At 45.4% G+C, this 22,628-nt stretch overlaps 1 protein-coding gene across 3 annotated transcripts in view; it reads left to right on the top strand.

Annotated features, from left to right (window-relative positions):
* The window catches only part of RGMB (repulsive guidance molecule BMP co-receptor b), a 43,609-nt gene extending 34,259 nt beyond the window's left edge, over nucleotides 1–9,350 (top strand). For all 3 annotated transcript variants that reach the window (XM_066614965.1, XM_066614964.1, XM_066614963.1), the window contains one exon: nucleotides 7,428–9,350. In XM_066614965.1, the coding sequence (XP_066471062.1) occupies nucleotides 7,428–8,093 (666 nt within the window). In that variant the 3' untranslated portion in view covers nucleotides 8,094–9,350. The remainder of the gene's footprint in view (nucleotides 1–7,427) is intronic.
* The last annotated feature ends 13,278 nt before the right edge of the window (nucleotides 9,351–22,628 follow it).

Genomic DNA, 22,628 nt, shown 5'->3' on the forward strand with positions numbered 1-22,628 from the left:
CTCTCCTACGAGGAGCCTGCCCTGCCCAGCAGCTCTGTACTCTGTATTTTCAGCGGCAGTTGAGCTAGGTGGTACACAACCCATCTGAAATTGGCTTGGACCCACCTAGTGGGTCCCAACCCACAGTTTTGTGAAATGCTGCTCTAGGGACATCATGGATGGAGTTGGTGACATCCTCAGCAACATTATGTGCCTGTGAGTATATCACCAGTGTATTGTGTTCTGCTGAGCACTGTCTTTTAAACATTTTAACTCTCTCCCCAGACAATGGGGACAGATTCACCTGGAGAAGTAGATGGGGGGGGGGGGCGACAACTTCGATTTCAAGTTACTTCTATTTTCTGTAATCTGATACCCCTTGTATTCCTCTGCCTTAATGAAGTTAGTTGTCCAAAGGTGTTTCATGATCCTCTGCGCTTGTAACTCTTCATGCATTGTGGTGTATATTCTGATGTTTGGTTCATTTTGTACCCCAGTTGCATTGAATGGGAAACAGACGCGCACCTCTTCGGAAATGCTTGTATGTACAAAAATATCAATATTATTGAACCCATTATTTTTGCTGCTGTTCTCTTCCCACACTGCTAATGGGAAATTCTTAATGAAGGGTTGATTTGTGTTTGTAGCCAGTGTCATGTTCAAGGCAGTCCACTGATGTAGTTGCTTATATGACTGACGTTGGGTTACATTTGACCCGAACATCACTTAGGTAAAGTGCACTTTATTTTTAGGGTCTCCTTCCTAAAGGATCAAAGTTGGCAACAATTTTAAAAAGACCACTTCCTGTAATGAACCTCAAATGAAAATAGTGTTTGGGGTGGGGGAGGAGGTTAAAAATCCCCCACCCCTTTCCAAGCCTTTTCCACTAAAGCCAGATAAAACAAAGAGAATACTTCCAATGAATGAATTTGATGGATCCTTCCAGGGAGGGAGTTCTACAGGCTTTTGTGTGCCTGGGCATTGCATAAACCAATGGGGGTAGTAGTGACCACTGATACTAAAAGTGTATCCTGATGAGCACGTAGTATCACTGGTAGTCAGGGATTGGATGGACTACCCGACTGGAATGAAGGATTTGTACAGCTTTGGAATGAAGGATTTGCATAGATCTTGGAGGTTATCCACAATGCGTGTGGTCGGTCTGTGGAACTCCTTGCCACAGGATGTGGTGATGGCGTCTAGCCTGGACGCCTTTAAAAGGGGATTGGACAAGTTTCTGGAGGAAAAATCCATTGCGGGGTACAAGTCATGATGTGTATGCGCAACCTCCTGATTTTAGAAATGGGTTATGTCAGAATGCCAGATGCAAGGGAGGGCACCAGGATGCAGGTCTCTTGTTATCTGGTGTGCTCCTTGGGGCATTTGGTGGGCTCCTGTGAGATACAGGAAGCTGGACTAGATGGGCCTATAGCCTGATCCAGTGGGGCTGTTCTTATGTTCTTATGGTGTCTAGCAGTGAAGTAGTTTTAATTTACCATATCTGTCTCTTTAAAAACTAGAAAACGAGTCTTAACAGGTATCTACTCCGCAGGCAGAGGTGCCAGTTAAATGAATCAGTAGCTTCACAAAAAGTCAGTTGGGCAGCCTGCCCATCCACCTCTGAATCCCCTTCTCACAACTGCCTACCTTACAGGGCTCTCCCTTTGTTGCTGCCTTCCCCTTCACAACACTTCTACCAGGGTGCTATAGGAACACAGAGATGTTCTCTACCTCCTTCCATTCCTAGAGTGCCCTGGTGGAGGGCAGAGCAGCAGCACAGAAGGAGCTCTAAAGTAGATAGGTATAGGAGGGGCTGCATACCATAGCTTTTACTGTATTGTCTGCTCCTATGGCTGGCAAACAGAAAATGTACTACTTTATACAAGAAAAATCCCTTGACTCCAGGGATTATTTGATAGCTTGTGTCTGTGGGTCACAACCGAATGCAGAAGCAAGAGCAGCCCTAAAAAAAAATTTTCTGGACTGAGTTTCTGAACTCAGTGCTAAGCCATTGACTTTTGTGGTTTCTGGGAAAACTGCGCACCTGTGAAGGGTGCTGTGTTGCTGGAAGAAGATAACTTGAGGCTTATTTTTCATTCTTTTAAAGGTCCTTTCCGCCTCTCTCTTCTCTCTTCTTCCCCCACCCCAAATCCAGACCTTTGCTGGTTTGGCAAAATTCTTTCTGCTTGCAGTTTGCCAACATTCAGGAGAATAAGCAGGGCTTGGCCAGAGTCCCTTTTCTCCCACAGTAGAAAGCATGGATACTTTTTGAATTCTGTGGCACTGTTTCTAAATGAAGATGAGGAACTTTAAATTGTGCTGTGGGTGTGGAGTGTGTAACTTAGAGGACATCCACTAAAATTGAGTGTTGGGAGAGTGAGGGCAGACAAAAGAAAATATTTATTTATTTCTTCAGCATGTAATTGGTGTGTGGAACTCCTTGCCACAGGATGTGGTGATGGCATCTGGCCTAGATGTCTTTAAAAGGAGATTGGATAAATTTCTGGAGGAAAAATCCATCACTGGTTACAAGCCATGATGTGTAGGTGCAACCTCCTGATTTTAGAAATGGGCTATGTCAGAATACCAGATGCAAGGGAGGGCACCAGGATGCAGGTCTCTTGCTGTTTGTGTGCTCCCTGGGGCATTTGGCAGGCTGCTGTAAGATACAGGAAGCTGGATTAGATGGGCCTATGGCCTGATCCAGCGGGGCTGTTCTTATGTTCTTAACTACCCAGCAGTACCAGTCTTGGATGGTGCATTGTATTTTAATGGGCATTTAATAGCCTGTGGGGGCAAACTGAGGGGAGCAGCGGTGTTCAAACAGTGGGCAAACAGTGCATGATGGATCAGTAGGAATGTCTCTTCACACAAATCCCGACTCCCCTCACATGGAGCTGGGTCTTAATATCAAGCCAGATGTGGTGCTTATTGCATGGTTGCCATTGGAGCATTCATCTTTTTCTATTTCCTACATAGCAGTTGGATTGCCTGCCCCCCCCTCCCACACACACACACACACACACACACACACACACAGCTGGACCACTGAGTGCAGGGAGAAACTTTTAACTGAGTGCAGGGGTCAGCAACCTTCTTCCACAAAGGGGCCAGGCATAGGGTGAGTCAATAATAAGAATGCATGCGTGTTCAATATGCATGCTTGAACCCTCCCACTTAAGCCATAGAGCTAAGAAAGAAGAGATGGGCATGGTGTGAAGAGATGCGTTCCCAGACAGAGAATGATGCTCAGAGGAAACTTCTTCGTCTGCTTACCCTGTAGACCATACAATTGCCAACTTGAATGATATTTTAGGACCACTGTCATGTGAATATATCTTTTTTGGGGGGTCCCACACCAGTGCAGTAGCCCAATATAACTGCCATTGGTGGTGGTGGGGGGGGTGCAACCTGTTTCGTGTGGCTTTGCATCTTTTCCACCTTTTTTGTTATAATAAGAGTTGGTTCCAAGAAGATCAGTTGATAGTCTTATGTTCTTGCATTATGAGAATGCTAGCGACCCATGATCTCACAGCTAGTACCCCACTTCTGTGCAAACTTGCCTGCCCGTAAACAAGCGGTTAACTCACTGTTTCTCAAACTGTTGTCTTCGGACACCTTCAGAGGCTCTGGAAGCACACTGCCAGAAGCCCTGTCCCATTCCCTGTTGATGTCCTTGTGCTTCTCTTGGCCTCCAGGAGCTTGCAGCAGCTCTTGTAGAGTTCACAGTAGTGCTGCATTGTGCAGGTATAGAAGTGCTGAGCTTCTGCTTCCTCGCTTCAAGGGTGCTTCCTTCCTTGTAGGGTCTGATTTGGGGCTTTCTTCCTTGTTTTAATTTGGGAGATTGAGATTTCAGACGAGATTCAGTGCAGATGTAATTGGGAGTAAGGTCCACTGAAATGTGTTTCAGTGTTTGCTCACCACCTGTTTTGAGACAAAAGAGGATATTTTGACATTAGACTAAAGAGGAAGAAAGCAGCAGCCGCTAACTTGGAAGGAACCAGACAAAATTGTGACATCTTGTAACTTGAGAAGTGCTGAACAAGAGGCCGAGGCCCGTTTCAGGCTAGATCTCCCAGGGATTCACAGGGATGACGGGGGATTAAACGCTACCCATGTCTGCTCCAGGTGCTTTGGTGGTTTGGCACTCCCTCCTCCCCACCCACTATATAAAAATCAGGGCAACTAAAAAGGAAACGCTGGGCTCAGTGCTGCACCACTCTGCACATATGCTGGCACTCTTGGGTTCCCAGAGACCACACACATACACCAGCAAGGCTCCCCGAGACTCCTTTTAGGAGTCTAAAGGGCTCCAGAGATCAAAAAGTTTGAGAACTGTTGAGTTAATCATTCAAATCCCCAGAGGAAAAACGCTTGGGGACTGGTTATCCTCTCTCAGCATAGCCTATCTGGCAGGGGTGTTGGGAAGATAGCATTGGAAGGCTGTGCATGCCACCATGAGCAACTTGGGGTGTGTGTGATTAAAATGCAATAAATAGTGACCCTGCCTTTACCCAGAGACTGTGTTTGGGGAGCAATCATGCATGCCTCTTTTGGTTTGTTTTTTTTAATATATAAATGCCCATCTAAAGCCTGTAAACCACTTGCAGTGTTTGCTCTCTAATTGGCAAAACTGAAGTAACCACCCCATGAAGCTGGAGAGAGAGGTTTCCTGGGCAGGGAAGCATTCCTCTTCATGGGTGGTGTCAGGTTTATTGCACTCATAGAGTGAAGGTGGCAGTGATGGGGATGGAAGAGTTGGAGGAGGGGAAGGAAATCTGTGTCTCATTAGGAGTAATTTGTACGGTTAATCTCTCGCTTAGATGCGAGCAGACTTGCACAGAACTCTTATTTTAGCTGGCCTGTCAAAGAATGTTCCCTTGCTGAGTGGCACCAGTGTGCCTACAGTGGGGTTTCAGTGTCCTGCTGTTCTGTGTTTAGTGCTACTAGATAAATCTGTTCCTTATCCTGTGGTAGGCGGCTGGAGTTTTCTGGCTGTGTTTCCCCTCCAGTGTTTTAATGGGTGGTGGAGTTGAGAAACGAATTGGCTATAGAACAAATTGCTTGGGAGACAATCTCCAGAATATCCGCCCTCAGGTTTTTTTTGGACTAAGCTTCCTCCAAATTGATTTATACTGAAGAATTGTAGTTTGCTTTAGGAGACTTTAAGGGATGGGACGGGACGGAAGGCTAAATTTTTGCTTCAAATCCAGACAATGTGCAAGTAAACCTCCCCCCTCCGTGTTCTCCCATCCCAGCTGCGGCCCACAACTATGCATTTCCCAGATTGCTTGACAGCAGCTGGTCTTAAGTTAGCCATCGAAGTGATTAAACCAAAGAAACAGTTGGAAAATTCCAGTCAGACAGCACCAGTGGGAATGTGTGGAGCTCAAGTGTGGGGGGGGGGGGGGAGGAGGAGGAAGGAGAAGTTGGGGGAGGCAAGGGTATGTTGATTGTAATAGGGCCAATGAATGTTAACCTCTAGTAGTATGCCTGTCAGGTGTTGGAGAGCTGGTTAAACAGATGTCGACGAAGATGGAGTATTTTAAGGTTTAGAGAGATTTAACAAATAATTAGTTTTAGTTACCTTATGCCAGCAGCAACAGGATTCTGGGTATGAGGGTGGTGGTATAGCAAAACTAGAATATAGAGGTCAGCATGCTGAGTTGAACGCTCCAGAAGAAGGGGTACCCCAGCTGTTGCCTTAGGAGGCCATGGGTGTTTTAAAAACACATCTATTTGTAAAAGTGTATCCTTATAAGTCACAAATTCTATATTGTAATTCTGAAATGGCAAAGATGTTAGGTGGTATTTCAGAACAGAAATGGAACAACTGTTTACATCAGACAGAATTGCTGGCTGAACAATTTCCAAAGTCAAAATAGCTTCTCGGAAAGTTCTGAAAAATATGTAATGATATATGGGTGCTCTTGGAGGTTGTGAGTTTTTTAAGTATCTGACTTTGATATAGTTTTTTGCATTGAAATACCTATGCAGGGGTGAGACCCAGCAGAGCATGAGAATCCTGCCCTGTGCCAGCTTCTGCTGCCAACTTGCATAGATAAGGCAGTAAAGAAGGTTGGGAGGATTGATGGAGAATCATTGTTGGTCTTGGAGAGTGCTGGCTGTAATTCCAGCATGACAGATCTGGTATGCCAGTTATGATCCGGGCCTCTTGTTCTGCATGACTATGGAGAAAAGTGCACAGGCAGACAGTTCTGGTAGTAGCAGGAGTTCCATTCCTCCCCATTGTACCAGGGTTGCTTATTTCAGTGCATTGGACAACTTGTGTTTAACTGGATTTCTAGTCTCGCCATCATCTGCTGAAATTCTTACTCTTGTGTAACTTCTTTAAAAGCAGAGAGGCAGATGGCGACAAATGTTTGTGTGAGCACCCACAGGAGAGATGTGTTGACGTTAAACAGTTGCTATCTGGAGAAAAGAGTTATTCGAATTTTCTCAAGTTTGTACTCATCCTAGAACATTTGCTACATAAATAGGAAGCATTGATGTTGGCAAGAAAAGTTCCACACAGTAACTGCAGCTATTCAGTGCTGCGATGTTAGTGTGATTGTTTTGCCACAAGACAGCTTGGTGCCTTCAGGAGGATGGTTTGATTCCAACCTGCCCCCAAACTGTTCTGGCCACAGGGAGATAGCCCTGAAGTAGTGTTGGTGTTCTGTGGCTGCTGTTGGAATCGAATTGGTGTTCCCTGTGCTACATACATGCTGCTCCTATATCATGTTTCCTGAAGTGCAATAGAACACTTATCTCTCTATAAGGCATTGTGCAATGCTCCTGAGGTTTGGGCACACTTTGGTTGGATGGTTAGTTAATTGGCAATAAACTGCAGCTTGCAAGTGTTGTCCCTTGCATTGCTCCATTCAGTTGTAAACAGCCCTCCCTTTGGAGTAGGAAGTCATTTAACCCAAAAGTGGGAATCTCCCTTTGGAAACCCTGCAGGGTTGGTTGGCTTGATTCTAGGATCTGAGAAGTGGTGGTTGAAACGTGTTAGATAATTCATATCTGGAGTGTTGTGACACTACCAGAAAGTATGTGGTGTGCATGTGTACCTGCACAGCGGTAATTATTGCAGTGTTTTTCAAAAATAGCAGGTGGTGGATTTTTGTATCCAACACTGCTTACACAATCACAAGCACAGTGATTTTCAACCGTTTTCATCTTGTGGCATGCTGACAAGGTGCTAACATTATCAAGTCAGCTTTTTGACAATTGATAAGACACACCACACTGCAGGTGGTGGGCTCACATCCTCCCAGTTGCCCAACTAATAAAAGATCCTACCCCAAACTCCTACGGCACACCAATGTGCCATGGCACAGTTGTTGAAAATTGCTGGGTTAGACTCTTGAATTGGGATGTCCGTGCAATGCATGCCCAGGTGCTGTTCTGCTCTAACTTCATTCTTTTTATCTTCCTTTCTACAGATCACCATTATCTTTAAATCTTACCAAGACTGTACAGATCAGAAGGTGTATCAGGCAGTTACTGATGACTTGCCTGCGGCTTTTGTAGATGGCACAACTAGCGGCGGCGGCGACAGCGACACCAAGAGCTTGCGTATTGTGGAGAGAGTGAGCGGCAAATACGTTGAGATGCACGCCCGGTACATTGGGACCACTGTGTTTGTGCGCCAGCTTGGACGTTACTTAACGCTAGCCATCCGCATGCCAGAAGAGCTCACCATGTCTTACGAAGAGAGCCAGGACCTACAACTCTGTGTGAACGGCTGCCCCTCCAGTGAACGCATTGACGACAGTGGGCACCTACCGTTGCCAGTAGTGGGGCAGCTTCACCCGCATGGGGCTTCAAGTCAGGCCCGGTCTGTATACACACTGGAGAGTGCCACAGTGAAATGCCACGAGAAGATGCTGGTGAAGGACATCTATTTTTCTTCTTGTGTTTTTGATTTGCTCACCACTGGTGATGCCAATTTTACGGCAGCCGCCCATAGTGCCTTGCAGGATGTCGAGGCTCTGCACCCCCGGAAAGAACGATGGCGCCTCTTCCCCAGCAATGGGGTCGTTGGCCAGGGAAGCACGTGGTCTCTTCGCCTGGGACTGGTGTGCTTGATGCTTGTTGTGTTTTTGTAGGGTTTTTTTTGTCAAGAACAAAAGTTTTAAAATTATATATTGTCATAATATATTGAGTAAAGAGTATATATGTATATACCATGTATATGAAGGGATGCTTTTTTGTCCTGGGATGTCCAGATTGTACATATTGTGTGTTGCCGTTTTCCATGTACGTTGGATGTAATATTCATTTTTGATTGTAAGAATTTTTTGCTTTGCAGTTGGTGAAATGTTTTATAACGTCCTTTCATTAGGACCTGATAGAAAGCACTTTATTTTTTATATATTAAATATTTATGTGTATCTAGGTAATATGTAAAGCATATATCCACATGTACATATATCATACCCAGTGCTCCCTCTAAGTATTACTTAGCTTAAGATGCTCCATAATTCCCTCTTCCCCCCCCCCCCAATCTTTGCCATTCCATTAGCCAGTTAAGGCAACACAAGAAACTGGCCAAGGAAAAAAGTTGGTATGGTTCTAGGAAGGGCAATCGCTTCCTTGGCTCCTGGGCCAGTAGTCTATTATTTCATAGCAACAAATAATTTTTGCCATTGACCCTCACAGTTTGATCATTCATACTTGCATCTTGTTGGTTCTGGATGCAGTTTAGCTTTGCTTCCTTCTCCTAAGGATAGCTTTTGATACGACATTTTGTACCTGGGTTCCAAGACACCAGTACAAAATGAACACGTCTTGTGTTGGTTATGAAGGACACACAAGTGTAGAAAACAGTGTCTCCTTCCCTTCCAAGTGTAAACGATTGGGGTCCAAGCCTGCCCCCAGATGTTGGGAAGGGCCTTTGGACTCCACCTCTCGATGGAGATATATTGATAAATGGATGTCTTCAAGTTGTTTGTATTTAAATGTGAACCTGAAAATAGTGATAGGCCTTACCCTGTTGTTAATGTTTGATTTTTTTTTTCCTCCCCCCTGGCTCCAAATGTGGAAACATTTAGTTGAAGTTATTGTGTGCAAAAAGTCTCTAAAGCTTAGAAATAAATCTTTTTAGAATTTAGGCTTTTTCTGGAAGGGTGGGGTAGAAAATTGAGAAACATCGCCACCTGATCCAAAAAAAATCACTGTTTCAGCATATATACATGTTTGTGGAAGGAACAGCTTGACTAAGAATGGAGGAGCATGAGCTTAGGCAGAGGTTCTCAGACTGGGGTGTTGTGACACCCTGGCCTCTTCCCCCTTAAGGGGTGGGGGGGGGAGGCAGTGACATGATCTCCAGGATCACACTGCTATGAAGGGGCACAGGGGCTTGACTGGGCTTACCAGAGCCTCCTGCAGCTTCCTGGAGGTGCGGGGAGCCTCGTGCCAGCTTCCGCAGGGCCCCGAAGCGCACTGCCTTTGAAAATATCGATCGCAACCAGTTTCGCAATTGCAAACCGGAAGTGGGTTGCGATCAGTATTTTCAATGTCCGTGTGCTTCGGGGCCCTGCGGAGCCTGGCGCGAGGCTCCCCATACCCCCAAGAGGCTACAGGAGGCTCTGATAAGTCCAGCCGAGCCTCTGCACCCCTTCACAGCAACACGATCCTGGCGATCGTGTCGTTGCCTCCCCCCTCCCCAGCAAGGACTTACTGTGGGGCTCAAAGCCCCAGCTGGCTTAGGGGAAGCCGGAGTCACTGGGTCCCACCTCTAGGTCAATCTTTTATCTGCAACTTCTTCTGGAAGGCAGGAAGCCCATAGCTCTAGTCCATGAGAGTTTATGCCCCAATGAACGTTTTAGCCTTTGAAAGGTGCCAGAAGACTTGGTTTGCTTTTCTGTCACTGTAACAAAAGAGATCATGTAGTGTATTTGTCAGTTTGTTGTGTGGACCAATTCTTCCACCCATCTTTTGCTGGGGCCACTGCCTTGAGATCTTTACAAGTATCTTTTAGGTACAGATCATCCTGTGTCCGCCTCTTTGACCTCCATCCCCACCCTGTTCTCTGCCAGCTGAGCCGTGATTAGTAATTTCCTCTTAATTCTTTCTAGGGAGAACAGCCCTTAGTGATTACTTTCTTTGGACCCAGCCCACTGAAATTGAACCAAACCAATGTATCCCCTGCTAAGCAATGGCTCCCTTGATGGTCACGTTGATGGCTGAGTGCTGGAACTGGAGAAACACTTGTGTCCAAGCTGTAAATTTTTTTGAAAATTATTTTAAAAGAATGGTGCAGGTGGAATTGCAGTGTGCAAGACAGATTGTGCTGGGGCTCAGAATATTGTTGAATTTCCTGTTCATTCGTTTTCTTTCTTTCCCCCTGTTGCATGAGTGCATTGATTCAGTCCTGAACTGGTTTTAAAGACTGCTTTAGTTTGGGGGGAAAAAATTGAAGCAAAAAAAACCTTTCTGCAGATTGTGTATGGAGAGAAACATGGTGGTTTTAGATTAGCTAAATTTTGCCTTTTGTGTGTCAAGTGGAAAAAGGTATTTGTGGAAGAAGGCTGGTAGACGAGCTGAAAATTGTAGCTACAAAGGGAGCCCCTCATAAACAACAGCTGTGTGCAATCTAATTTCCTGTGTTCCCCAGTCCCACGAGTATATTCCTACACTATCTAAATCATGATGCCCAGAGATAAGTAGTATTTCAGAAATGCTAGTACCTGGAGTGAATTCTTCTATATATTTTTTAATTTGCTTGTTCCTGCTATGGGCTTTCTTGAGAAAATGTTATTTGCACATGTTTGTTCTTAAAGTCCCCCTTGGCCAAGAGAGCTGGAGTTAATGCCAAACATATGGATATTTTGAAGCTAGTGAGTGGTCTCTGGGGAGAGCTTACACTTAGAGGGAACACTGGTTTTCACAGATGCACTCCAATGGCTGTCTCTTAGAAGGCTTCGAACTTATGTTTATGCTTGGGGGGGAAAAAAACCCCACAGTGCGCCCAGTCTTTTGCAAAGTCCTTTTTTAGATGTGGTTCATGGATATACTAATAAGTATACATTTGTGTAGGAAAAAAAAAGGAAAGTGACTGTGCAGTGTATAAATACTTTTAAATTATTATGATAGAAGAATAAAGTTACATACCATTGCTGTGGAATGTTTGTCATGTGCTCTTACTGACCCCTAGTGGAAATGATTGTATATGACAGGTGTAGCGTTCGCCGCAAGCAGAATGAAGGCCTGGGCTTGTAGGGTTGTTTACGGCGAGGAGTAACTTTTGCCAAGGCACCGTCTGCCTCTTGCATGCTAACTAGCATTGGCGTGTGATGAGAAGCTGCAAAACAGTTGAGCTGGAATGACTGGATTATGCATGGCAAATGATAGAGGGAGGTTGCCATGCTTGGGCCAGTGGGTTGGCAGCAGTACAGCAAATATGCGGCAGGCAGCAATGTGATGCCTTCCGTGTCATCTCCACCTGATGCAAGGCAAAGCCACCACAGCCATCGCCATCCTAACCAGTTCTCTGTGATTTGACCCAACCTTGTAGGTCAACTTGGCACAACTGCATATTTAGATTTCTAGCATGTGCATCTTGGGGCTTTGGGGCAGCTGACATGTCTGCAAATGGAAAACTCATTGCTGGTTGGCAATTTTATACTGTTGACTGATCATCCTACAGAGAGAACATAAACTTGCTCTCCTGTTTTTGGCAGAAACTTGATTGATTGAAGCAAGCGTGTGTTTAAATGTCTCTTTAACCTGACCCTGAGTGCCATCGGCATCAATAGGACTTAAAAAAAAAAAAATCCCAAGTCTAACTCAGAAGTAAATGGTGTTAAAATCTACAGCCCCATTAGTAGTTGTAGGTTCTTTTTTCATAGGTCACATTGCTATGTTATCCTTTCACCTGAAAACCATGGAACCGAGTGACAACTGGTTCAGCTTCTGTCATCGGTTGTGGCTTCACCTGTATTGATCTTTCTGTACACATTCTAGCTTTTCAGTGTTGTGAAGACGTTTAAAACAAAGCTATTATCTTGCACACAACATTAGTATTTGCAAAATGTAGACAGGAAGATGGAAATTAAGTGGCAGATTCTTGAAGCAGACAGATGTCTTGGTGACATACAGTGTCCCTGGGCAATGTCAACATGCAGACTGCTGTTTTCTTTGAGTTCTCTGTTCATTCATGTCCACTTGTTTAGACTACTGAAAAATTGCATGATTTTTCTTTTTAGCACGGCTTAATGAAAGCCGCTTCAATTAGCTCTGCAGAAGATCTCTCCAGCAATGCTGGGTAGAACAGTTCTCTGCCTCTGCTAAGGCTAACTTGGTTTGATGACCAGAACACTTCCAAGAAGGGCTTTTTTGTGTTGGCAGTGGCTCTCCCTGAAGATATTTAGATATAAGAAGTGAAACACAACTAGAATAGGATTTGGGAAGGCCCAGCAGATCAGGTCAGAATCTGCAGAAATGCTTAGATGCAATGAAAACAGTAATTGCATTATTAACTGTCTTCCTTTCTCAAAAGCAATTTGAGTCAGAACAGATGTTTTGGATTTCTATGCCACTTTTAAAAGTTCATAGTAACTCAGAATTAGAAGCCCAGTATTTGAAGATTAGTTGAATTCTTCCTTGTTACTACAGAAGAAGTATATAGATGGGTGTGAGTGAGAGATGTAAGGCTTTTGAGAAGGATAGATGAAAGACCGTTGGCCAATATGATGTTCTCAGGATTTAACATATTACTAATCTTTGCACTGGAAAGATCTCTGAATGGAATGCCATAAAAACATCATATGCGTCAATGGGCCCCGCATAAATTAAACGCCTTTTCTAACTAGAGTGAATTGCATTGGAATAAAAACCTATCTGAAAAATCACTTTGATGGTCACATAAAACATGCCTATTCAATATGAGGGGGGCCTTGAGTTTGGATAGCCCCCTGCTTTAGGTCTATGCTGAGTCACTGAGTTGCTGCAATTTGCATGATCTTGCATGGCTTGGAAAGTACATCACCATTCCCAAAATCATGGTGACAATATACAAGACTCCTACATGGCGATCTGATTCACACAACAATAATCGTGCAATTGTATAGCACTTCATGCGTATCATTGTGATGCTCTTGCAACAATTATTCATGGATTTACATGCAAAAAAGTCTTCAGATTTTTATTACAAAACCATCTGATACTGATGCTGGATCTCTTTTCTCTGTTTCCATCCCCCAAGTAGAAAAGCAGTTGAAATAAATCTGTTTTGGGTATCCTCCAGTAATGAAACTTTCTTCATCTCTGCAGAATCCAGTAACTATTGATGTTGCAGACATGCTCTTGTCCCTTCCTCAAATGTCTGCCAAATGCTTTTTCCAACCCTGTGTATGCACTGCTAGGCTGGAAGACTGGGGAGAGCCCCAAACCAGCATTGCCACCTTGCAAAAGTTTGTGTGAATTGATCTCTCCTTGCTTGTATAACTAGTACTGTGTTGTAACATGATTGTAACCTGAACTGATTTCTGTGAATGAAGAAAGTCTAATGACAGAGCTAATCGTATGTCACCAGCTGTAAATGGCTTGTATGAGATCCTGAGTTTTTTCTCTGTCAATGGCCTTTTATGTGCAGTGCATCCTCAGCCTTGCTTTGACACCTCTGTGGTGACTTATTACTGGCTCTGAAATGTCAAACTGTATTTCATTGAATTTGTCCAGATTCTTAAAGACCACAGAATCTCCGGTGCCACTTCTCTTTTTATGCTGCTATAATTGCATAGGTTTGGATTCAGAAAACAATGAATAGAAGGTGAAAGTGGGTTAGTGGTGGTCTGTGATTCTTGCACAAGCTCCTATTGGAAGACATCTTGCAGACGCAGTGCAGAGCCACGGTGAATCCGAAGTAGCATTATAGGAAGAAACACAGTACATAAGGAAGGTACAGACTGTCGTGTATAAAATATAGGCCATAAAGAGCTTGTGAAAATAAAAGAACTCCTTGGGATTGGGGTTTTAGTGGACCCTTCTTATCTGTGACTGTAGAGCCTTGGAGGATCTCCCAGACACAACAGGAAGTAGTCACATCCTGGAGGCCTTCTGAGGAGGCTGGGAGGCCGCATGTGATATCCAGAGGGTCCAGCAGGGCCCACAGGTGAGTCCCTGCAGTCCCTTGAACCTGGCCCCCGTGGATTTTATTATTCATGGAATCTGGTATCTGCAGTGGGGAGAGGGATCTTGGAATAGATCTGTGGACACCAAGGGTCCAGTGTATTTTTCTCATGCAACACTTTCCCCCAGCACTGGGAACAACTCTGAGCAAAAGAGGCTTTTGCTAATTGAGGGACACCATTTGGATCCAAGCAACAGTGCCCTGCAACTCATGATAAGCTGAAATAGCAATGGACACCTTCACAGCCTTGCTGTGGGAATCTTTGCAGTGGTCAATGCCATCAGTCCTACAAAACATCAACTGGCTCCTTTGGTATTTCCTGAAATGTAGAATCAGAGCATAACTTCACCTCTCTGTGTTTGGCACATATTCCTAAGAATGACATCCTCTGTGCTGACTTCCAAAGCTCCCCCCCCCCCACCTGACTGCAAAGTTCTTTTGCTGTCTGCACAGTGGAATTTTTTGCTTGCAAAGTCTTCCTCTCTGGGGCCACAGCCAGCAACCAACCAGTTGAGATACGCATTAACTGGAAGATCTTATTCTGCTGCTACTGCAGCTTACGTGAACTTCACAAGCAGTTGAATTGGAGGCAAACTGTCAAATGGTAGCAGACACATATTGAGAGAGGTTTTGCCCTACTTAAGTTGGAGACATTTTCTGTGGTGGATTGCAGTAAGCACATAAGTGTGCCCATCTTTTAAAGCTGGAAATTGCAAATAATACAACTTTTAAAAATGGTGTATTGTGGTCATCCATTCCTTAAATTTGTTAATTTTAATAATCCATCTGTGTTTTTTTATTATGCAGTAACTTGAATAGGTTTTTTGTTTTCTACCTATCCTGCAAGTACCTCTTCTGTTGGCCTTCTTTGGGCAAGGGTTGATTCCTTTAGCAAGAAGTGATTACATGTTAAGGATGATGTAATTACTCTGCACATGTCTGATCTCGAAGCTAAGCAGGGTCAGGCCTGGTTACTACTTTGATGGGAGACCGTCTGGGAATACCATGTGTTGTAAGCTTATACCATAGTCTTTCGAGACTGAAGGTTGCCAACCAATTTTTCGCAGAATTCTAAAGGTTGGCAGAGTTCTTGAATTCTGTGTTATAACCTGGCCTCACAAAGATTCCCCCATTTTTGTGGTCTAGGAATCGAGCAGTTGTTTCCTGAATTCAGAGCCCCTGGAGGGATGGTCACCTCCCCAATTCCCAGAAACCATAGTGGAGGATGTTGAAGTCTGTCAAAACGAAAGATCACTGTTGCTGCCTCAGTGGAGAGGAGTGTTGTGGTGGCTGGAAACTCCCAGCTGAGAGGACAGAAGCTGCCATGTTCATGAGATGTATGTTGTCTCCTTGGGGTGAAAATCAGAGATTGGATAGAGAGGCTGCCAAGGTTCATCAGGCCTGATGACTATTGTCTGTTTCTCCCAAATCATGTGGAACGAACACTGCCAGGCACAGCCTTGGACAACTTGTAATGAACTAATGAGATCTCTGTTGGAAGGTGAAAGACCTTAGTGTGCAGGTGGTATTTTTGTCAGTACTTCTGGTGGGACGTCATGACATGCAAAGGGAGTGAAGAATATTGGAAGTGAATGAACTTCCAATGACAGATGGTGTTGGCAAGAAGGGTTTGCTTTCTTTGACCATGGTCTATGTTTCTGAGATGTGTTAGCTCTTTGCTCAGGCATAGCCAGAGGCATAGCAAACAATTGGTTTGAGGAAAGTTGCAAGCAGCTGAGTCAGCTGGATTACACTGCACCTGTGATTGCCACACCCTAATTAACTGGGCAGACTCTGATTGGGTGCTCAGCCCACTTAAGCCTCACTAGGCAGCTCCACCAGTGCAGTAGGCGTAAACTGTGAAACTGCTGCCAGAGACTTTGACAAATGGATTACTGTTTATGTATATGCTGTATATTACCTTGGACTGACTGAGATTTGTGGATACTGACTTGGATAAGGTAACTCGGGACAGCTATATTCAGTGTATAAGACCTGGACTGCTTTGACTACTCTGTGAGTAACTCCTTGCTCAAAATACAACAGCTGTTCAAAGACTGCTGTGTGCTGTGCTTTGCATGCACCCTGCTCTGCAAACAGGACATACCAAGTTTCCTACCTTAACAAGATGTACATCATCTGGTGAGAAATGGGCTGTACCTCATGATGGACAGAAACAATGTATTCAGGGAGAAGATTGTGAGCCTGATTAGGAAAATTTTAGCCTAATCTGCATGAGGTGAAGGAGGTGACTATGGTCAGTATGATGTTGAAGGTGGTAAAGGGAAGATGGGTGATGTAAAGCCCACTGAGAATATGGTGACAAGAAAATAGTAATGGATGTTGGAGAGAAGGGGGACTACTTCTACTTTGTGTCTATCTTCTGCAAAATGTGACTGTGCTCAACCCAATAGGTTGAGCAAAAGGGGGAGGGGTGAGGAAACTGTGGCCTAAGACAGGCCTAAGGTGTGGTTTGGTATCATGTACTTGCTTTAAATGAATTTTAAGTCTGGAATTTCAATGAGCTACATCATCAGGTGCTCAGAGAACCAGTGGATATTATTTCAGAGCCTCTGTCTATAATCTTTAAGAACTCCCAAGAGTCTGGGAAGTGGTTAGGGATTGGAGGTGAGTGAGCATGGTTCTTAGCTTTGAGAAAGGGAAAAGAAGATCCTGGCAACTACTGACTCATCAGCTTGACATTGACACCTAAGAAGGTGGTGGAGTAAATCATTAAGCAGTCTGTCAGAACATTTAGAAAAGAGGGCGGTGATGTCTAAGAACCAGCATGGTTTTCTTAAGAACAAGTCTTGTCAGACAAACCTGATTTCCTTCTATGATAGTGACTAACCCAGTAGATTGGGGGATGCTGTGGACATATCTGGATTTCAATAAGATTTTAGGCAAGGTGTAGTTGTTGACGGCCTGTAGTGGGTGGTGGCAGGGGTTGAACTTGATATAGGTCCCTTCCAACTCTTATGATTCTATGGCAATTTGTAGCAATTTGTCCAAAAGGATCCAGATATTCCCACAAAAGGTTCTGTCTTGATTTGAGCATGATGCATAGACGACAAAACTGAGTCTTTGCAACAGCTGCTTCAGTTGAGTTTTAGGATCATAGTTCTGTTGCTTGCCTTATTATGAGCAAATGGTCATTTTGTGGTTGCAGTTGCCTTCCTCACTGCTTGAAATGACAACCTTTGATTCATTATGTAGTGTTAAAGTCAATGGGTTACTTTCCTATAGGGAAAGCCTTTCCCTATTCTGTCTTTTTCTTTTCATTCCTCCCTTGATCTGCACGAAAGAGATCCATGTAAGCCATCAAAAGGGAGATACATATCAAGATACAGGAAATCTCTAAAGAATGTACACATATTTTAATGAAGTCTAATTCATACATCATTGTAGAAAACCTGCAACACTCAAACATCCAAACTGGAGACTGCTGTGCAACGGGAAAGGTGTCACCTGTCCTTCCCTGCCACCAGTCCTCCCACAAACTGAAATCTGAGTGCAGTGCCTGCAGAGGTGATGGAACATGGAAATAGTGGACTGGAGCTCAGTTTGGGGGAGATTAGTGGTGAGGAAGGATAACTCCCCTGTGGACCCACTGGAGAGTGGGTCTGAAGTCCCCCATGATTACAACCCTGTCCTTCCTTGTCACCTCCCTGATCTGTTTCCTCATTTCAAGGTCCCCATCCAATTTCTGGTCTGGAGGACGATAGCATGCCCCCAGTATTACATCGCTGCACAAGCCTGGTAATTTAACCCACAGAGATTCTACGGTGGAGTCAGACCCACCTTCAATCTCTACTTTGCTGGATTCTATCCCTTCCTTAACATAAAGGGCCACCCCACCTCCAACACGCCCCTGCCTGTCCCTCCTGTAGAGTTTATAGCCTGGGATTGTGGTATCCCACTGATTCTCCGCATTCCACCAGGTTTCCGTTATGCCCACTATGTCAATGTTTTCCCTTGTCACCAGACATTCCAGTTCTCCAACCTTTGCTCGTAGACTTCGGGCATTCGCATAAAAGCATTTGTACACGGAATGCCCCAGGATGGGCTGCTTATTCGCTCCTTTGTCCCCACATCCTCTCATTGTGCCAAACCGTCTATCACATCCCATCACGCTACCTTTGCCAATTTCTTCTCCTACTCTGCCTTTGTCTTGTTGTTCTCTAACCTCCCCATCCTCATCCCATAGGGATGAGGAGTCCCGAACCGGATGCCCCTCGGCTCCTGTCGGCCTTCCCCCAGGGATCAGTTTAAAAGCTGCTCTGCCACCTTTTTAATGTTATGTGCCAGCAGTCTGGTTCCATTCTGGTTCAAGTGGAGCCCGTCCCTCTTGTACAGGCCCCGCTTGTCCCAAAATGTTCCCCAGTGCCTAACGAATCTAAACCCCTCCTCCCTACACCACCGTCTCATCCACGCATTGAGACCCCTGATCTCCGCCTGCCTAGCTGGCCCTGCGCGTGGAACAGGTAGCACTTCAGAGAACGCTACCTTTGAGGTCCTGGCTTTCAGCTTCCTGCCTAAAAGCCTAAATTTGGCCTCCAGGACCTCCCAGCTACACTTGCCCATGTTGTTGGTGCCGACATGCACCACAGCTGCTACCTCTCCCCCAGCCCTGTCTACTAGCCTGTCTAGACGAGAAGTGATGCCCGCAACCTTCGCACCAGGCAGGCAAGTCACCATGCGGTCCTCACATCCGTCGCAAAGCCCCCTCTCTATGTTTCTAATAATCGAATCCCCCACTACAAGAAGCCCCCGACCCCCCTCCCGCCGAGGAGTATCCTGAGTGCGTTCGGATATGGGCCCATCCCCTGGAGAAGGGGTCCCCCCAGGGGAATGTTTCCCTCCTCTCCAGGATGATGTCCTCCAGTCCCGAGACTTCCCACCCGGGCAGCTGAGGAGCTGCACGCCTGAGGTTGGGACGAAGCCTGATCAACCCCGGAAGTCTCCCCACGGTCCTCCTCTGCCTGCCTGCGCTTCTCCAGGTCGGCCACCAAGGCTTCAAGGGAGCGGACGTGTTCCCTGAGACCCTGGAGCTCCTTGCACCGAGGACACACCCATGACTTATGCCCCAGAGGCATATAATCATACATGTGGCACTCAATGCAGAACACTGGATAGCCCCCACCCTGCTGCTGGCTGTCTGACTGCATAGCTTTTTTGTTGTTGTTTTATTTAGGGGTCCTTTTAAAAACCCTACACTGGATAGCAGCCCTTTTCTCAAGGGAAGAGGAAGGGCAGTGTATGGGGCCCTGGCCTCCTCACCCTGCTGTTGAACTCGCCCAGATGCTAAACTCTCAGTTTACCTGACACTTAGGGTTCCCAGAGGCCACACGCGTCTGGAGAGAGCCTCACGCGATGGCAGGCCTAGATTTATACTCCTGGCTGGCTCCTCCTCCCTCCTTCCTTCCTGATTGAAAGGGGGGCTGGTCTTCCCAGGTGAGTTTACAAAAGCTCAGGAAGACAAAAGGCTGCTGATGGGCATAACCTACTCTGCAGGCTCCTGAATGGAGTGCTTGGATTAGCCTAATGGGGCTCTTATCACCTCCTAAGGTGGTGATGCTGAAATTCTAAAAATGGACTATGCCTGGGTGGTTGGGAATTGCCCCTTACTAGGTTCTTTCCCTCCTAGTTCTGTTCTCTTAGGCTGGACTGTTTTGTAACCTCAAGCTAGTTTTTATTTGAGTTTGTTTAATTATTTATTGCTTTCTAGATCCTGTGTCCCAATTTACTGAACTGTTTAGGCTATGTTCTAACTTAGATTAAGTTTAACTTGGGTTGAGTATAGGGTTAATTTAAAACAAAGTAGAAAAACCTGCTTTCCACTTTATCCTCCTCCCTTCCTTCGATTAGGTGCTAACTTAGGTGCAGCTAACTTTCAACTTTGATTTAAGTGCCTGACCCTTGAGCTCTTACTCACGAGTAGGACTCTGCTCATGCGCAGAGTAGACCTACGTACCTCCCTTAGGTGCTAACTTTCAATTTTGCTTTAAGGTTGATTTAAAGTTAAAGTTAAGGTTAGAAGACAGGGAGTTAGAAAGACAAAGAGTTAGAAAGAGTACACTTACCCCCTTGTTGTCTTCCTCCTCTCCTTCACTACTCAGAGGTCTACTTGCCTTCTCCTCGCCCAGATGCTAAACTCTCAGTTTACCTGACACTTGGGGTCCCAGAGGCACTTAGGGTTCCCAGAGGCCACACGCGTTTGGAGAGTGTCACCGTAGAATCTCTGTGGGTTAAATTACCAGGCTTGTGCAGCGATGTAATACTGGGGGCATGCTATTGTCCTCTAGACCAGAAATTGGATGGGGACCTTGAAATGAGGAAACAGATCAGGGAGGTGAAAAGGAGGGACAGGGTTGTAATCATGGGGGACTTCAATTATCCTCATATTGACTGGGTCAATTTGTGTTCTGGTCACGATAAGGAAACCGGATTTCTTGACGTACTAAATGACTGTGGCTTAGAGCAGCTAGTCACGGAGCCCACCAGAGGACAGGTGACTCTGGATTTAATATTGTGCGGTATGCAGGACCTGGTTAGAGATGTAAACGTTACTGAGCCATTGGGGAACAGTGATCATGCTGCGATCCGTTTTGACGTGCACGTTGGGGGAAGAATACCAGGCAAATCTCTAACAAAAACCCTTGACTTCCGATGGGCGGACTTCCCCCAAATGAGTAGGCTGGTTAGAAGGAGGTTGAAAGGGAGGGTAAAAAGAGTCTAATCTCTCCAGAGTGCATGGAGGCTGCTTAAAACAACAGTAATAGAGGCCCAGCAGAGGTGTATACCACAAAGAAAGAAGGGTTCCACTAAATCCAGGAGGGTGCCCGCATGGCTAACCAGACCAAGTAAGAGAGGCTGTGAAGGGCAAGGAAGCTTCCTTCCGTAAATGGAAGTCTTGCCCTAATGAGGAGAGTAAAAAGGAACATAAACTGTGGCAAAAGAAATGTAAGAAGGTGATACAGGAGGCCAAGCGAGACTATGAGGAACGCATGGCCAGCAACATTAAGGGGAATAAGAAAAGCTTCTTCAAATATGTTAGAAGCAGGAAACCCGCCAGAGAAGTGGTTGGCCCTCTGGATGGTGAGGGAGGGAAAGGGGAGATAAAGGGAGACTTAGAGATGGCAGAGAAATTAAATGAGTTCATTGCATCTGTCTTCACGGCAGAAGACCTTGGGCAGATACCGCTGCCCGAACGGCCCCTCCTGACTGAGGAGTTAAGTCAGATAGAGGTTAAAAGAGACGATGTTTCAGACCTCATTGATAAATTAAAGATCAATAAGTCACCGGGCCCTGATGGCATCCACCCAAGAGTTATTAAGGAATTGAAGAATGAAGTTGCAGATCTCTTGACAAAGGTATGCAACTTGTCCCTCAAAACGGCCACGGTACCAGAAGATTGGAGGATAGCAAATGTCACGCCTATTTTTAAAAAGGGAAAGAGGGGGGACCCGGGACACTATAGGCCGGTCAGCCTAACATCCATACCGGGTAAGATGGTGGAATGCCTCATCAAAGATAGGATCTCAAAACACATAGACAAACAGGCCTTGCTGAGGGAGAGTCAGCATGGCTTCTGTAAGGGTAAGTCTTGCCTCACGAACCTTATAGAATTCTTTGAAAAGGTCAAAAGGCATGTGGATGTGGGAGAACCCGTGGACATTATATATCCGGACTTTCAGAAGGTGTTTGACACGGTCCCTCACCAAAGGCTACTGAAAAAACTCCACAGTCAGGGAATTAGAGGACAGGTCCTCTCCTGGATTGAGAACTGGTTGGAGGCCAGGAAGCAGAGAGTGGGTGTCAATGGGCAATTTTCACAATGGAGAGAGGTGAAAAGCGGTTTGCCCCAAGGATCTGTCCTGGGACCGGTGCTTTTCAACCTCTTCATAAATGACCTGGAGACAGGGTTGAGCAGTGAGGTGGCTAAGTTTGCAGACGACACCAAACTTTTCTGAGTGGTGAAGACCAGAAATGATTGTGAGGAGATCCAGAAGGATCTCTCCAGACTGGCAGAATGGGCAGCAAATTGGCAGATGTGCTTCAATGTCAGTAAGTGTAAAGTCATGCACATTGGGGCAAAAAATCAAAACTTTAGATATAGGCTGATGGGTTCTGAGCTGTCTGTGACAGATCAGGAGAGAGATCTTGGGGTGGTGGTGGCAGGTCGATGAAAGTGTCGACCCAATGTGCGGCAGCAGTGAAGAAGGCCAATTCTGTGCTTGGGATCATTAGGAAGGGTATTGAGAACAAAACGGCTAGTATTATAATGCCGTTGTACAAATCTATGGTAAGGCCACACCTGGAGTATTGTGTCCAGTTCTGGTCGCTGCATCTCAAAAAAGACATAGTGGAAATGGAAAAGGTGCAAAAGAGAGCGACTAAGATGATTACGGGGCTGGGGCACCTTCCTTATGAGGAAAGGCTACAGCGTTTGTGCCTCTTCAGCCTAGAAAAGAGACGCCTGAGGGGGGACATGATTGAGACATACAAA

This window comes from Tiliqua scincoides, chromosome 2, assembly GCF_035046505.1.
Source record: "Tiliqua scincoides isolate rTilSci1 chromosome 2, rTilSci1.hap2, whole genome shotgun sequence".
NCBI lineage: Eukaryota > Metazoa > Chordata > Lepidosauria > Squamata > Scincidae > Tiliqua > Tiliqua scincoides.